Source organism: Periplaneta americana, chromosome 8 (assembly GCF_040183065.1).
Source record: "Periplaneta americana isolate PAMFEO1 chromosome 8, P.americana_PAMFEO1_priV1, whole genome shotgun sequence".
NCBI classification, from domain to species: domain Eukaryota; kingdom Metazoa; phylum Arthropoda; class Insecta; order Blattodea; family Blattidae; genus Periplaneta; species Periplaneta americana.
This window is the reverse complement of record NC_091124.1, coordinates 115,201,991-115,219,262: the sequence shown is the minus strand read 5'-3', so window position 1 is coordinate 115,219,262 and position 17,272 is coordinate 115,201,991. Positions and strand designations below refer to the sequence as shown.

The 17,272-nt window shown below is 34.2% G+C and overlaps 1 protein-coding gene across 2 annotated transcripts in view; it reads left to right on the top strand.

Annotated features, from left to right (window-relative positions):
* The window catches only part of LOC138704968 (collagen and calcium-binding EGF domain-containing protein 1-like), a 181,526-nt gene that overhangs the window by 61,302 nt on the left and 102,952 nt on the right, over nucleotides 1–17,272 (top strand). For both annotated transcript variants that reach the window (XM_069833449.1, XM_069833450.1), the window contains exons 4-5: nucleotides 9,011–9,159; nucleotides 15,409–15,653. In XM_069833449.1, the coding sequence (XP_069689550.1) occupies nucleotides 9,011–9,159; nucleotides 15,409–15,653 (394 nt within the window). The remainder of the gene's footprint in view (nucleotides 1–9,010; nucleotides 9,160–15,408; nucleotides 15,654–17,272) is intronic.

The window sequence follows — 17,272 nt, the reverse complement described above, 5'->3', positions numbered from 1 at the left end:
CGCTGCACCCGTTAGAAATAAATATAAAGTAATTACATAATTAACATAGGACATTTGATCCAGGGAACATTCGTGTTTGATAGAAGGATAAATCGTTTAATATGTTACTTAATTTAAATTGCACCCAAATAATTAAAATGAGATCATTTTGGTCCAGAGACCACTCATTGGTGCAATGACAATTCCTTTAACATGTTTATAATTTTTATTACATGCAACTATAGTTTAATGAACATTGACATCATTTAGATTTAATGTGTATACTTTATTTTACTTGTTCTAGGTTTCCATTGAATTATGGTAATAACTTTATTTTAATCCTTGTTTTCTACGTATTCAGTAAATGGCGTTTGGTCCACTATGGTTCTGAACCCTTCAAATAACTGAAATTATATTATATAATATTACATATATTATATTATATTATATTATATTATATTATATTATATTATATTATATTATATTATATTATATTATATTATATTATATTATATTATATCAGAAGTTACTGTAATAACATTATAGCATTATGTCCATCTAGAGAAACTACACTTTCCAATGGTGAAATAATAATCAATTATACAAATCGGTTAATTTAGCTTCCGATATTACTTCATACAAACACAGAAACATTCTCTGTAGGTTATCTTTAATAGCTTTCGATTGTTGCCGTCCAAGGCCCCTTATAGACGAAGTCATTTGTTTTTTATTTCATTGTACGTCCTTAGATAGCAGTTATTTTAATTTTAAAACTCATTTATCTCATTAAATATCAGTCCTAACAAAATTTTTCAAGGAATAAAACTTATCGCAAATTATTTTTAAAGAAACTTTTGTTATGTAACATTTTTCACAAAAATCAATAATAAGCGAGATATTTCGATTTATTTAATTCCGGCCCCCTTATAACCCCCCCTTTTAAATAATGTATTTTGAATGCCATATAGCCTAAAATCTAAGTTACAATGAACATAATTTATATTCCAATTTTCATCGAAATCCGTTCATCCATTATCGCGTGAAAAGGTAACAAACATACAGACAGACATACAAACAAAAATTTCAAAAAAGCGATTTTCGGTTTCAGGGTGGTTAATTATATAAGTTAGGACCAATTATTTTTGGAAAATCGAAAATTACCAGAAAAATTTCGGCTACAGATTTATTATTAGTATAGATTTATTTATTTATTTATTTATTTATTTATTTATTTATTTATTTATTTATTTATTTATTTATTCACTCATGCACTCATTCACTCATTCACTCACTCACTCAATTACTTATTTATTTATTTATTTATTTATTTATTTATTTATTTATTTATTTATTTATTTATTTATTTATTTATTTATTTATTTATTTATTTATTTATTTATTTATTTATTATCTGTATATTTATTTATCCATATGAGTCATTCCACGTCAAATCGCACAAAATTATACAAATTTTGACCTTTATATTTCTGATTGCGTGTATATTATTTTACCAACTCTATGGGTCTAATAAACCAACAAATGTGTTTTCATTTCCTCCTAAGTTCACATGTTTTTAAAATATTGCATGTTAAAATTCGTTAAAAAATGTCGCACAATGCAACATTTAAAGCGTCATATTTCTGACCATATTGATGTTAAAAATTTTTTGAAAAATTCATTTAAAAGCTTAAAGTACTGTCTTTTGTTAAATATTTACTAACTAATTTTAATAAAATTATTACAAATATTTTTTTATGATTCAATTTTTAAAAGTTAGATATCTATGTGAAATAGCCGTATTAAAAATCTAAAAAATGCCTACTAGGTGCACTGAAGTATTCTTAATAATTCCAGAAAAAATTGCAATGGGATCTCCAATAGTTTAATGGAAATTTAATTACTTACGAAACAATGTGTAGCGGTCGGTGTAGCAGCAGTGGACGGGAAGCGTTGAAGCGCGCTGGTAGGTTTATCGGCGCTGGATGATCGAGTAAACGTTGCAACATTATACCCAGTACGGATCATGTCACTCGAGGAAACACTGCTAATTTACTTGTTATGATATCTTAAATATTAGTGCATTATGCTTTTTAAACGTTTGTTTTCATTCACACTACAGTTTAAATTTTCATTCGCCTACTTTCTTTCTTGAAAGAAAATTGTTTTACTAAATCTTCAGTTTTTGACAACGGAATGAAAGAATGTAATTTTAATGTACCAGTTATTGGTTTTAGATTGTGGTATCTGGCTTGCAAATTTTCAGTGTGGCTTTTGTGCTTGTTCAATGGACAAAATATAAATGACACGTTAGAAATGATGTTTGTGACCAATCAAAACAGTTTTTTTTATGTTGTTATAGGATCTTGTACAATGTATAGGCTGGCTCTCGTGCCAAGTCTTTTAACAGTTCCTCCAATGCTATCACATGGACCTTTACCATGCGACGTTGCAAAGAAGTGTCATTCGGCGCTAATTCCATAATCGTCTTCATGTAAGCAGTTATTTTTAAAATTCTTTATGCTCGACCATGCCAAAATGTAGTAATTATACACCTGGTAGCAGTCCTTTAATGCATGTCATTAAAGTATACCTATTCATTAAAGTTCAGGTTTTCGATTATTCTCGGATATGCAATCGAAAGACGAGGGAAACGTCACGGAGGCTGGAAAACCAATACTGTCGCAGAAGGTTATGTTCTGTTACTATAATAATTAGCGTTAATTGTAAATAATATTCAAATAAATTCAATTTGTCATCTCATTTTTCAATTCTAAATCAATTTCCAGGTTATACATTCTCTGCATTACATCAAGGTCAATGACATTATTGTTCCTCGGAAAAAATCAATACTTTCGCGTCTGCGCACATCTCGCAATTCAAGAGCTATGAACAAGGTCACTTCCGATCTTCTGTCAGATCAAATAAAATCTATACTTCTGAATAATTTAAAGTTAGAAATATGGTCGAGCATAAAAAGTCGTATGAAACTTGCCTATAATGGTAATTAAGACGCTCGTATGAAAATTATGAAACTCGCTTGCGCTCGTTTCATAAACAAACATACTTGCGTCTTAATTACTATCATTATAGGCTCGTTGCATAATGTACTATTTTGTTTTTGCATTGTTAACTTGATCAATCGGAAAAGTAGATGATTTTTTTCATATTGTTGAATTCTTGGTTTAAGAAATTGATTGCTTCGGATTGAAAAAAGTGAAAGGAATCGGTGTCATGTTTAATGCTTTCTGAGATGACAACAATACTTTTGTGACGAATTTCAGTATCTTCTTTGAAATATACTACGAAAGGCTGTATTGTGGCTTGGCATTTGTTCCAATGCACACCTTGTACTGAATCTTGTATTACAAATGAATAATTTTCAGAAAAGTCTGCAATAACTATGTAATTTTTAGGTTGTACATTTTCTTTGCATTCCGTCAAAAATAAAATATGGCCGACTTTTGAAGGGATGACGATGCATCTTCTACGAGAAAAACTTTACTTGCTAGGGAGCCTTTTACTTTTTGAAACTTTTCACGGGGGTATAGTTTTTGTTGTAGTTTTCTTTTCTTGATAAGGGATTCTATTGACATCAAACTCTTGTTTAATTCCTCAATATTACTGATTTCTAGCGCTGTATCCATAGAACTGCTATAAGAAGAACTGGGATAATCACTTTCTCTATCCGCACTTTCATTTGATTCATGTTTATTAATATCACAAGAACTACCGGCTTCACATATCATTTCACCTGACCTATCCGGAAGTTGATAGTTTTTACGGAACGAATCACATATTCGCATATTCAAAGACTCTTTTAAATTGAGCTTTATCAATAAATCGCGACTTACGCATCTTAGTGTACTTTTCTTTTTAAAAGCGTGATTAGGAAGGTCAAATGGATTTAAACACTTGTTATATATTACGCGATCTTTACTGTCATTGATGTTGTATAGAATTCACGCCACTCCGTGAAATTCAAACCCTGACTGATTATTTTTCTCTTCTATATTTAGTCTCCTGCCATCTGCTTACTGTCATAAAGTTTACTGCCTTACGCAGCCTTGCTATCGTTAAACACCTAACTATATTACAGTATAAACATACAGCATTGTGAAAGGCTTCCTTCCCCTCTTAGCTGAGCTAACAATAATAAAATAACTTTAGATAAGATATTTAAATTGAAACGGAAGTGCGCACAATGTGCAGGATAATTAGATAAGATACTTACTGTTTCTTAAGGTATTAATTATTTGATGAATGAATGCAGCCTTCTAGCCCACGGCCACAAGCAGTTCATTAGCTGGGGATTGCGAGCGCGTGCATGCCTCCGGAAAATAAATTGTTACAAATGTATGTGTGCAGATCCCACATTTATAAATGCAGTATTTTACAGATAATACATCAGGGAACAAGTCTATATTTTTTCAGATTTTTAACTTGGCTATTCAACGTAGTAATTTTGCTTTGAAAAATAAATCATTAAAAAATTAGGCCAAATTTGAAATTTATTTGTGATAAGCCTAAAGTAATGAAAAGTGTTGTATTTAGTCTTTCAAATGCGCCAAACCCCAAATCTCAATTATATGTAGACACAGAGTTCCAATTGAGTTTATGTAACAGTGCGCGCATAAGTTGCGTAATTTCAAACAGTCATAACTACACAAATAATTAATAAGTGTGGAAATAAAACAATACGGGTCTCCTTATTTGATGTCTGGAATTCAGGAAAAAAAAAAAATTCGACCATTTTCGAGAAGGTCGTGTTTTGTTGCTGTGCGATTTGACGTGGAGTGAGTCATATATGGATTTTGAATGAAAGTTTATTATCTTGCAGATAAATTCATTTACATAATAAAAACAATACGTTATCTGTCCACTAATGTGTTTAACATCTGATATGTAAGTCTAAATAATTCACTCAGTGGGATTTCTCTACAGTCTGATATACGTACTTGTACTAACAATTAAGCATTCTTTATTGTTGTAAACTACTGATTGATATTGAATGATATTGATATTGTAACAGAGATAATATTATATCGTACCATTTGCAAATGGCTTGGAAAATTAAACAGGGATGGGTATATCATTTTTCACAATTATATTTCCATTACTCTCCCAAAAATCTGTACCTTTAAAATGAGACGAACACAATTTTACATAATGTGAAGACACAAATTTGTCTCTTATTATAACAACAAGCTCGGGTTCTTCAAAGGGAACCTGTAAAGACAGATTGTTGCCTAATTATAAACTTTTTCAACTATGGTATCTAAGATATACATATGTTACAGTTTCAATGTAGCCTCAGAATTCAATTTTATTATTTTAAAGCGTTTGTACTTACTTGTGAAACGAAATTCCTGACCCTCTGAGCCACGTGTTATTGCACTTATACGTCGTAAAGGAAATCACCATTTTTCACTATTTATAAAGCACATCACTTCATATCAACTATAATAATATTTACAAAATCAAAATTCACACTATTATCACATCAATTTACATTACTTTCACACTGTTCACTAAAAACATCTGAGACAAAACAAAGGACAATATGACACTATCGTGTTTAGCTCTCTGTTTCTACCAGTAACATGGCGGCGTAAACATGCGCAGACTGGTTTCAATTTTGGACAGCACGCCAGCGCTCTGTGTGAGTCTAGTATACTATATAACGTCTTTGGTAGGAAGAGGGGGGTGAAAAAACGGCTCACTTAAAGCGCCCGGTTATTATATAATTATACAAATCAAGTTTTGGGGGATGGAGATGGAAAACAGATGTAGCATTGTTGTGAGGTCATTGACACTTAAATTTGTAGCCATGCTATAGGACATGAATAATATATTAATTGCAGAGATAAACAAAACATTGGCTGGTTTTGTTATATTGTTTAGGATAAGTCCGATTTCGGTTAATCCAAGTTCCGTTAAGAGAAATTTTACTGTAATGAACAGGGTATAGCAGAGGAAGAGGCGATTATAAATAATTGGTTATTCGCTGAAGATTTTATTTTTTCAAAATCGTAACATACTGCGTGAGATCATAAAGTACATAGTCTGCTATTTATTACTAGAAAACGATGTCCTTTTGGGAGAAACCTTTCTGTAGATAATTTATAATTCCCTACTACACATTTCCAAAGTTTCAAGTGCGTAACTATTTCAAATCATAATTAAGGATACGATGAAAGAGTAATGGAACGGAGAAAAATTCTCTCCGGCGCCGGGATTTGAACCCGGGTTTTCAGCTCTACGTGCTGATGCTTTATCCACTAAGCCACACCGGATACAACTCCGACGCCGGTTAGAATCGTCTCAGATTAAGCTCCAACTCTTGGGTTCCCTCTAGTGGCCGCCCTCTGCACTACGTCATAGATGTCTATGAACGCAGGACCGAAGTCCACACATGTGCTGAGGTGCACTCGATATGAGTGACTAGTTGGTCGGGATCCGACGGAATAAGCGCCGTCTTAAATCACGAAGTGATTTACGCATATCATATATATTATTTTAATGTACCGAAGTACATATGATATTTCCATGCAGATATTCTGCGTCATCATACGATGAAAGAGTAATGGAACGGAGAAAAATTCTCTCCGGCGCCGGGATTTGAACCCGGGTTTTCAGCTCTACGTGCTGATGCTTTATCCACTAAGCCACATCGGATACAACTCCGACGCCGGTTAGAATCGTCTCAGATTAAGCTCCAACTCTTGGGTTCCCTCTAGTGGCTGCCCTCTGCACTACGTCATGAAAGCAGTATCTCTGTAAAAAATATAGGTAACTTCATTTCTTCTGTAGTCCTTCCTCAATGACTACCACTGAGGTGAAAATATGTTTCGTCAGACATCCACAATATGTTAATGAAATCTTCATCTTCATCTATCGATTTAAAACCCCCTCACTTCGGTTGAGAATATCACTATGTGTTATTTAATGTACGTATCACCTAAATTTTGTATGAATGAAAAATTGAAAATATAAGTCGCACGAACAGATGAGCCAGGATTATAGTGCCATAAATTCGAATGACGAAAGTCATCCTAGTAGCCTCAAAACTACCGTTGATCCAGAAAACTTTTATCTTTCTTCATTGTTCTGTATACACTTTTAACACAGTCCTCATTGATTAACTTTATAATTTACTGTGTTACCGTAGCTATTAATATGAGATTGACTAGTTTCGAAGTGATGTTCTTTATTTTCCAAAGCTTAATGAAGGTCCCGCGCTATCTTCTGGTTTCCTGTTGTGGTGGAGTGTGTTCATGATTATTTCGAAAAGGGTTTGTGTTTTGAAACTGATATTTTTTATTCTCTACTTTATATTCTGTCATTTATTCAAACGCCTGACTATCGCTATAAGTGTACCATTTCCTTTATTGAATACCGCTTCATTTTGCGTCACCCAATTACCCTTCTCATATAATATAACACCTAGACTAAATATATGGATTTATAAATACAATCAACGGAATTATTGTTCAGAAACCATTTCTCTCTTTTACTTAATATACTTCCCTTTTTAGAAATTAGAATTTTCGTTTACCTTCCGTCTATTTTCAGGTCCAATTTTGTGCATTAATTCGATATTTCATTAATAGCATTTTGTAGACCAATAAACGAAAAAGGAGCATAGCACAATTATCAGCGAATAGTAGGACCGGCACCATTTTATTGGATATGACTGGGCAATGAGAGTTGCCATTTTAAATATTGTATAAAATATCATTAATTATATCAACCTAGGAATGACCGATGTTCGGAAACGTGGAGCTTGTTCCACGGATGTTGGCAGTTACGAGAACACAACACATGCTCACTTATTCCGTCAAAATGAGCCCATATCTATTCAATATATCGATGGCTAAGAAATGATACCTCGTATCTACAAAAATTATCATTCAGTTTAACTACATTATTGTTTAGATTAACTATTGGAAAAAATTGGACAGTTAACTAATATTTTGTCCTGGAGTAGAAGAGCTTGCAAAGCAGAAACAATTTAGAAAAATTAATTTTTGAAACTATTTTTCGGTAAAGTGAGAACTGGGTAAAGCAGCTTTCAACCGTGTTTTTACCTGTGGCGTCTTTACCAGCAGAAAAAACTCTCTCTCTCTCGAGAGAGAGAGAGAGAGAGAGAGAGAGAGAGAGCCACTGTTTGCTCCAAAGTTAGGTAGGTTTCATGATTTTTTTTATTTTATTAGGTTATTTTACGACGCTGTATCAACATCTAGGTTATTTAGCGTCTGAATGAAATGAAGGTGATAATGCCGGTGAAATGAGTCCCGGGTCCAGCACCGAAAGTTACCCAGCATTTGCTCGTATTGGGTTGAGGGAAAACCCCGGAAAAAACCTCGACCAGGTAACTTGCCCCGACCGGGATTCGAACCCGGGCCACCTGGTTTCGCGGCCAGACGCGCTGACCGTTACTTCACAGGTGTGGACAGGTTTCATGATGAGGAGATATAATTATTAGGCCTATAGTGTCAATTAGACGCACTGTTACTGTTAAGGTTAGATAGAATATGATGAGGGGATAATTGATGACAAGTAAGTCCTCTGTCAGTGACACGTTCAGGCAGAGTTTGATGAAGGGATATATTAGTGACAAGTGCTTCCCACAAAAATGACACAAGTGAATGTTACGTCCATTATCCCTTTGATATAGTATTCTCGTTTCTAAAATTAGTGTACTTATATGATATCTTCTGACCCACATCATATTTCTCCATTTTGCTGTGATAACGTGTTAAGATATCTTCGAAAGCGTGCATTTTGCACTAAAATTCCCCGTTATATTCAGTAGACCTTGCACTTGACCAGTGCAGTTAATTCTTAAATAATATAGTCATGCATTTTAATAGCAGATAGTCTGTAAGTTGTGGTTCTAATTGTATGCAATCACTTGATTGATTTTGGAACATTTAAATGTGTTAGGATTTAACACAAAATTACTCCATAATTTCGTAATTTTAATATTACTCTTCGTATGTAAAAATAATATTATCTATTACTGTTTCAGATGTCTTCACAAGTCGGTGGATCCCTGTTCTCTTCAGTTGTGTGAACAGAGGTGCTCAGTGTACCTACAGAAAATTGTATGCACTTGTTTTCCAGGCTACAGGTTTAATTCCGAGAAACAGAAGCGAGGAAAAAAGCCAGTATGTGAAGGTAGGATATTTCACTAAATAATACAAAGAAATAAAAACAATTCTTTCCGTCACAGGCTTCAAATGCACAAAACTATTTCACAATAAAATAACATATTCAAGATGATTGGGTACAGCAACAAAAATTCAAATGTCTGAGAATAAAAAGTCCGTACTCACTATTTCGCTATAAAATGATCTCAGCACATCCAGATATAGTTAATTGAAACATTTGAAAACTCTGCTATTCTGACAGAATCAAATCCCACTTTCGAAAAAGTGGTACTTGTAAGGAAGACTATATTATTTCTGATGAGAGCTGTATACAAGAGATATGAGTAGCTGAATTTAAGAGAAACCGTCCGCAGATTTTATCTGAAATGTTCTTCTTCAGTGACAGGGTACTTTAATTGCAATAAATCTATACCATGAGGTTCTTTCCTTCCGATAGAAGGCATGCTAAACATTCGGCTGGGTTCGAACTAGTACATCTTGGTTGAAAGTATAACCACAATACATAATCTAATACCGATGACAAATATTCATAAAATGGCAAACAGCAAGAATTTCTCTTGACTTTTTCGCTCTAGTAAATCCGTTCAAAAAGTATTCATATCTCAGTAATTTGTACCATATAGGCCTAATATTCGTACGTTAGTAAATTGATCCCAATAATTTGTGCTACGTAAATACTTATATAAGTTTATTTTCCAGCATACAAGACTTCTTTTATGTTATTATACTATAAAGAATGGCTATGACGTACAGTACGTATAAATGGCAAAATGTCGCCTTTGATTCATATTATTCGTAACGAGAAAGGATTCTTTGAAGTCTCTTGTGCAGTTTTATGTAATTTTTCTTCACTTTTTAGCAGAACCACCAGAATCTGCCTGGACACATCCGCATGTTCCTTTTCAAGGAAATCATTCATGAAGCTTTATCATTGAGATTAAGACTATTATGCCACCCTAGAGCCTTCTACAGGGTTTCTGGCCTTCGAAATGCTAGCAGTACTTCGCTCAAAGCAGTCCCACATCAAAATGGAAAATAAGGGTATATGGCGTTCCTTTCCCTTCGAAAACCTCCAAAATAATTAATTTACATAACGAGAATGTAAGTCCTAGTGCTTTCACTAAAACATATTTAAGTTGCTTTATGATGTACCGAAGTAATACGTACGAAGTTTTAGTGCATGTGGTGAAGAATGAGTAGAACAGAGAAAAATTCTCTCCGGCACCGGGACTCGAACCCAGGTTTTTAACTCTATGTGCTGACGCTTTATCCACTAAGTCACACCGGATTCAAGTTCCGATACCGGATTAATCCCTTTGAGTTTAAGTTCTATCTCTCTATTCTCCTTTGTTGGCCTATCCTTCATGTAGAGTCTCAGTATAATTATGTGACAGTGGCACAATGTCCAACACTATGTACAAGGTGCACTCATTACGAGTGGCTAAATGGCCGGAGTCCGACGGAACATGGCGCCGTCTTGAATCACGAAGTTGGTCAGAACTATGGGCCTATTTAACTTCTTTTTCGTCGCTTTCCTTTCTGTAAGTATGAAGCTTACTTACTTATGACTTTTAAGGAACCCGGATATTCTTTGCCGCCCGCATCGGTCTCTATCCTGAGCAAGATTAATGCAGTCTCTACCATCATATCCCACCTCCCTCAAATCCATTTTAATATTGTCCTCCCATCTACGTCTCGGCCTCCTCAAAGTTTTATGAATAAGAATCCTGTTCATAATTTGTGATTGTTGTTTCCTTCCCCATAATACAAGTAATCTCCTATTTGTGAGATGCCATTCTCATCTAACCTAACCTTCTGTACTTCCACAAAGTATATTCCATATCTAGTATATCTACTGTCCGTTACTCAGGAGAAGACGAGGGGCAAGAATGTGACCTTCTTGACTATCGCTGTTGATTATTATAAACATCGCTCAGATAAGCATCCCAGTAGCCAGGTTATTACTCGTGCAGGAAACATGAGTAACAGTGCGTATGGAAATTAAAGCTAAGTTGAACAGAAGGAGACCTAATGTTTCCGCTTACTACATTACAAATATTGACGTGTTGTCGTACGTTATCTGTTCACATCCCTTCCTCTTCATTTCGCTCTCGTCTTCTCCTGAGTCGCCGACAGTAGCTAATTCTTTTGCTACTAATGTTATCCCTCCTGTTCTATAAAATTTTGTAACATTCCAAGTACCAAATCTCATAACCTTATTCCTTTGCTGTGGTCGTCTCAGAGAATCAGTCCCATTCCGAGGCTTATTTTGGGGTTTCGTAACAAACGGTTTTTTGCGGTGATGGGTTCTTATCCCTTCGCCCGACCCCCAAGCTGGAGGACCACTTCTTATCGGCTGTCTGCGACTGCTTATTCAATTATATTCGCAGCTACCCTACATATCTGGAGCCCGTCTGCTCTATTCGCCATCTGAGGACCCGCCATACCATGGTAAAAGGGACCCACAATACATGGAAATATGAAGGCTAGTGATATTTCCAGCAGACAGCATGGTTCTCTTCTTCCGTGTAATCTTGTGCCAATTTTTCCTTCTTCATCTTTCGCCAAAGATGTTTCTAAAATGAAAAAAAAAAGAAACGATATTCTGTATTGTGGAAAAATATGAAAAGATGCTTTAAAGCGTTGCTTGCGTCAGCTTCGCAATCAGTACACACAAGAAAGAAACATGTGCGTGGACTGTACTTCATTTCTAATTCTTTCAAAGAGTGTTCAGTGCAGTGCCTGTATCTTATTGCTCACTAAGATAATCACTAATGACATCCATTAACCTCACATATTTCTGTATATGTTGTTCAGATGACACATTATATCAGGAGCTGATCTATGTCCTATAATATTTTCAGAAAATACACTTTGTCAATCGACTTAAGTGATCCCGTATCAAAAGTACTTAATGGAAATTTTCTTTCAGGGTTTATTTAAAATATCAGTCACTTTCATCTTTGTCTATCTTAAATCTCTCAGGAATACCGTGGAGATCATTATCTAATGATTTTGGGTTAGTAGGGGAAATGTTATTGTTGCATTCTGAACTGTGCGTTTTAATGCAGGAGGTTTCGGAATTTTTTAATATGTTTTACTACTGGCGCCTGAGACATGGCGATTTTAATAACGCGTCCACTGCTTCGTTACAAATTTGAGCATCTAATTCTTCACACTACTCCCATAACTTTATCTCTGCCCCAGTCTGGAGCATGTGTGTGCTCTGTATGTTTGAGAACTTTGTGTGTACCTGCCAATTGCCAAATTTAATGTACTAAGTTAAACACTCGCCTCGCTTTTCAGATCTTTATTATTATTATTATTATTATTATTATTATTATTATTATTATTATTATTATTATTATTATTATTATTATTATTATTATTTTTGGTTTTGACTTTATTTTGTCGCTGTTTATTATATAAATAATCTTTCCAGAATAATTTCGAACTACCTCTTTGAGAAGTGTGTTAGTTAATCTTGGGTAAAACAGTCTTGTCGGAAATGTTTCATATTTTCACAAACTGCTTCCAATCGACTGTTCTACATGAAACGGATTGATAATTTGAGACTAAGCGTCGCGGTAGAAATATTAGCCCGAGATGAAACGTCGTAGAACGGATTATTGTGTGACAAACTGTCGTAAAAGCGTATTATATAGATCAATCTCTGTTCTGCAGTAAATTAATTAATTTGTGCTAAGTTGCGGTTATTCGAAGTGGAAAAAACGAAACAATTAAATAGCCTACATATAGGCTATAATAAAATGTTTATAATAAGATAACAGAATATGAATCATCATTATAATTTATAAGAAAATCCAATGTAGGATTATGTCTTAGCATTATAATACCACTACTCAACAAATTTGAACTTTTTTCCATAACATTAATAAAATAGGCTGATATTAACTAATTTGCATGCGCTGAACACGAAAATGAGAGTGAAAAGTTCGTAACACGTCACATGTTTGAGTTATAGATATTTACTTGATACATTGAAAAATCAGAATTTTTAACTATTAAAGATTGCTTTGTTCTCATTTTTTGTATGAAAATTTCCAAGGGCAGCTTAGATATTATAAAACTGATACATTAATAACTGACCAGCTATTAAGACTTACAAAAACAACTTTTCATGCAATAAAGTACAGAAAGATAGAAAAAGTACCTTAATTTTTTTCTCTTATGAGAACTGCAATCTTCCCTTTTTAAAATCCATCAATAATCGTCTAACATCGCTGGATCTCATCTTCCTTGATACTATTGCTTCATTGTAGCAATGTCTTGGTGAAATCGCTCTCCCTGTTCATCACTTACAGCTCCCAAGTTCTCAGAAAAGAAGTACAAATGTGAATGTAAGAAATGGATATTCAGTTACATACGGTAGCACATTTTTTGTGGTTTCTTACTAACGTCTCTATTAATTGGCGATAATTTTCTGCCCATTCCCTAAAAACTCTTTGACGACAGATGCAAAAGATTTCCATGCTGGTAATTCCTCAGGGTATTCTTTTCTCAAAAATCCTGTCCCTCAAACGCTGTCTTTTTCAAATTTGTGGACCGATAAATATGCCTTCCTTTAATTTAGCATCACTGGTTTTAGGGAACAGAGTCTTTAAGTATTGAAAGGCGTCCACACTCTTATCTAGAGCTTTCACAATATTTTTCATTGGCCCTAGTTTCATATGCTGTGGAGAAAGAACTACTTTTTCACGTTGCACTAGTCGAGGATATTTAATATTATGCTCACCAGGAATATAACATTGTCTGATAGGGTAGTTCTTCACCATATAATGTTGTGCTACTGCTCGATTGTCCCACAAACATAAGAAAACAACATAAGTTAGTAAACCCTCCTTCTAATCCAAGCAACAAAGCTATTACTTTCAAATTCCCACAAATTGCCCAGTTATGTTCATTATAATTTATTGCATTCAATATTAGTGACATGTTTTCATAAGTTTCTTTCGTAGCGACTGAATGAGATACTGGAATGGAAGGTTTTGTATTGCCATTGTGCAATAAAACTCCTTTAAACTTAGTTTTTATGAATCGATGAACAGTCTCCATTCTTCTGGATTCTAATTCATCCATCAGTCCGTTCACATTTTTTCAAGCACAAACAGAATTTTCCATAGCAAAATAACTAGTCAGCTTATCGTTTCGTTTTCTGAATACTGAAATCTTGGTATCTTTTGCTAATAAGTTCCATTCTTGTAATCTAGAACCTAATAGTTCAGTGTGTTGTTTGGAAAGACCTAAATCCCTAGCTAAGTTCTGCCTGTCGTATCAAATGTGATGTTTCATGATGTTTGGGAATATAGGTGGGACTAGCGGAAGTTGAAGGGTAGTCTGAGGATTCTGATAGTTCGTGTTCCTCTGGAATGCATAATCTTCCCCAATGAGCGAAGGGATAGGGACAGGAAGTTCAGGAGAATGTGGCACAGGTACTATGGCTGATAGAAGATTAGAATACATAATTTTATCTTCAGTTTTCCTTGAAAACCCCACTGTTTTGGTAATGCAGAAGTAACAATCTTCCAGATGACTGGTAGGCTGTCGCCAAATCATTGGAACAGCAAAAGGCATCCAACTTTACAGCCAAAATACAAGTAATATGCCTTTTTTACATTGTCTGTAATTGATCGACGTTATGATTTAAAAATTTATTCTCCACAAACATGGTAGAAACTATTTGGAGAATTTTTACATGAACGACGATAGCGATCCATTTAACACTATTACAGAATAACTAGTAGTACCGCTCACAACACTTCCGCAATGAGATATAATCGCTAAATTGTTCATTTCTTGTCTGACAATACAACAGCAACCGTATTTCCTTTCCCTTAGTCAGTTATAGACGGATATGATCTACTCTCCGTGCAGCTGCATAATAAGGGTAATAAAACAATAAACCACCGCGAAGGATAACACTCATTCAATCCACAAAAGTGAAAGTATGTTTCAAATTGTATCTTAAAAGATCGGAAATGATATATAATTGTGTAAAATATCTACGTTTAAGAAAAAAACCTCTTTCAAAATGGGTAGATTTTAACACATTTTTATACGATTCGCTAACTGAAAAATATAAATTTCTGAAAAAAATGTGACGTGTAGGCACTTTTTCAATACCATATTCGTAATCAGGACAGACAAATTACATAAAAATAGCTATTCTTGTCCATATTATGAAAACCTTGTTGAGTAGTGATAAATAATGGAACTATTTTCTCTTATTGAGCAGATGTAGATGAATGCAAAGAAGAGAGCTCAGATTGTGAGCAGACATGTGTGAACACAATTGGCAGTTATCATTGTGAGTGTCACGAAGGATTTTCCTTAAGACCTGACAATCGTACCTGTGAACTTGATCAACGTGTTGATACTGAAGATGGTAGACTGAACCAAGCTGCTGCCAGAGGCCGTTGCTTTGCAAGCTGTGACACTGTGGCACGACTTCATGACAAGCTCAACAGTCTGCAAGAAAAGGTAATGCAAATTTTAAAAGTTCTTAAAAAATAAAGCTCGTAATGTCAAATTTTATAGTGGTGATGGCTGCGGTGTAGATGATGATGATAACTATGATCATCATAATGATTATCGCGCGGTCCCTCTTCCCAACAGATTGTCGAAACAAAGCTTATAGTGAATATCTTGAAGGCTAAGCTTTAAAAATACAGTATTATATTTCCTTTCCTTTTGATGTCACTGAATCTTTTCTACTATACTGTTTTTGGCAAATATTGATCTTATTTCTCTATCCTGCTATACCCGTCCTTGTAAATCTTATTAAGGGGCTTAAAATATAGGTTAATTTGAGCAGCTTCCAGTGTAGACTTGTACCTAGATCTCAGAATCTAGGTTTTACTTGCATATCTGAGTGTAATTCTGTGCATATTTTTGTTGAAATATTTATTAATACACCCATTTCCTTTATTAAATTGTTAATACTCTCCCATGTCGGCATTGATATCAGTTGCTGATATTTCCGAACCTAGATATTTAAATGTTCTTATACAATATTTCAGATATACACAAACTGACAATTACAAGTTAAAGTACATCGTATAGGACATCTGATACACGTAATGCATTTTGTACATAAAATAATTTTCAAGATATTAGAGTCAACTTTCCTTTTTTAAATGGAAACCAACTATGTTTTGTATTGTAATATATTGCGTTAGCTGTGTCTGATAACAATATTGGCTACTTTACTGACTGTTTAAATGTCACCGGTAAGAGTAAACATAAATAATGTCTGAACAAGGATCGAACAGAGGGAGGACAATAAATTCCGGTTAGAGTTGTACGTCAATTATATCACAATCACAATGTACTGTATATTTTAATACTATGAAAATGTTACACAAGGTGAAGTGAGACATAAATACAATAAAAAAATAAACAATTATTCTCAAAAAACAAAACACAATATCTCCGGAGTGCAATCAGATTTCTCACCGATGTCTTATCGTTCAATTGTCTTGTACAGAACTGAAGAAATAAGGGTTGTATTGGGCAGTGTACAGTATTATGGGTGTGTTCGGTCTTCAATTACGTCAACAGTATGAACTAGACATAAAGAAGTGTGCGTCAGGCATTGTTTATGTTTATTCTTACCGGTGACATTCAAGCAGTCTGTAAAGTAATCAGTTGTTATTAGACTAAGCTAACGTAACATTTGCAATACAAAACATAGTTGGTTCCCATTTAAGAGAAAGTTCACTCCAATATCTTGAAAAATATAATAATAATAATAATAATAATAATAATAATAATAATAATGGTTTATTTTAACTGGCAGAGTTAAGGCCATTCGGCCTTCTCTTCCACTCAACCAGTATGACACAGAATTACCACTGTACATTGCTATGAACAGAACATAATTAATACAATACAATACAATACAATACAATGTAATACAATACTACAATACAATACAATATAATACATAATTAATATAATACTTACTTACAAATGGCTTTTAAGGAAGCCGCGGGTTCATTGCCGCCCTCACCTAAGCCCGCCATCGGTCCCTATCCTGTGCAAGATATTCCTTTGCTGTAGTCGTCTCAGAGAATCAGTCCCATTCCGAGGCTTATTGT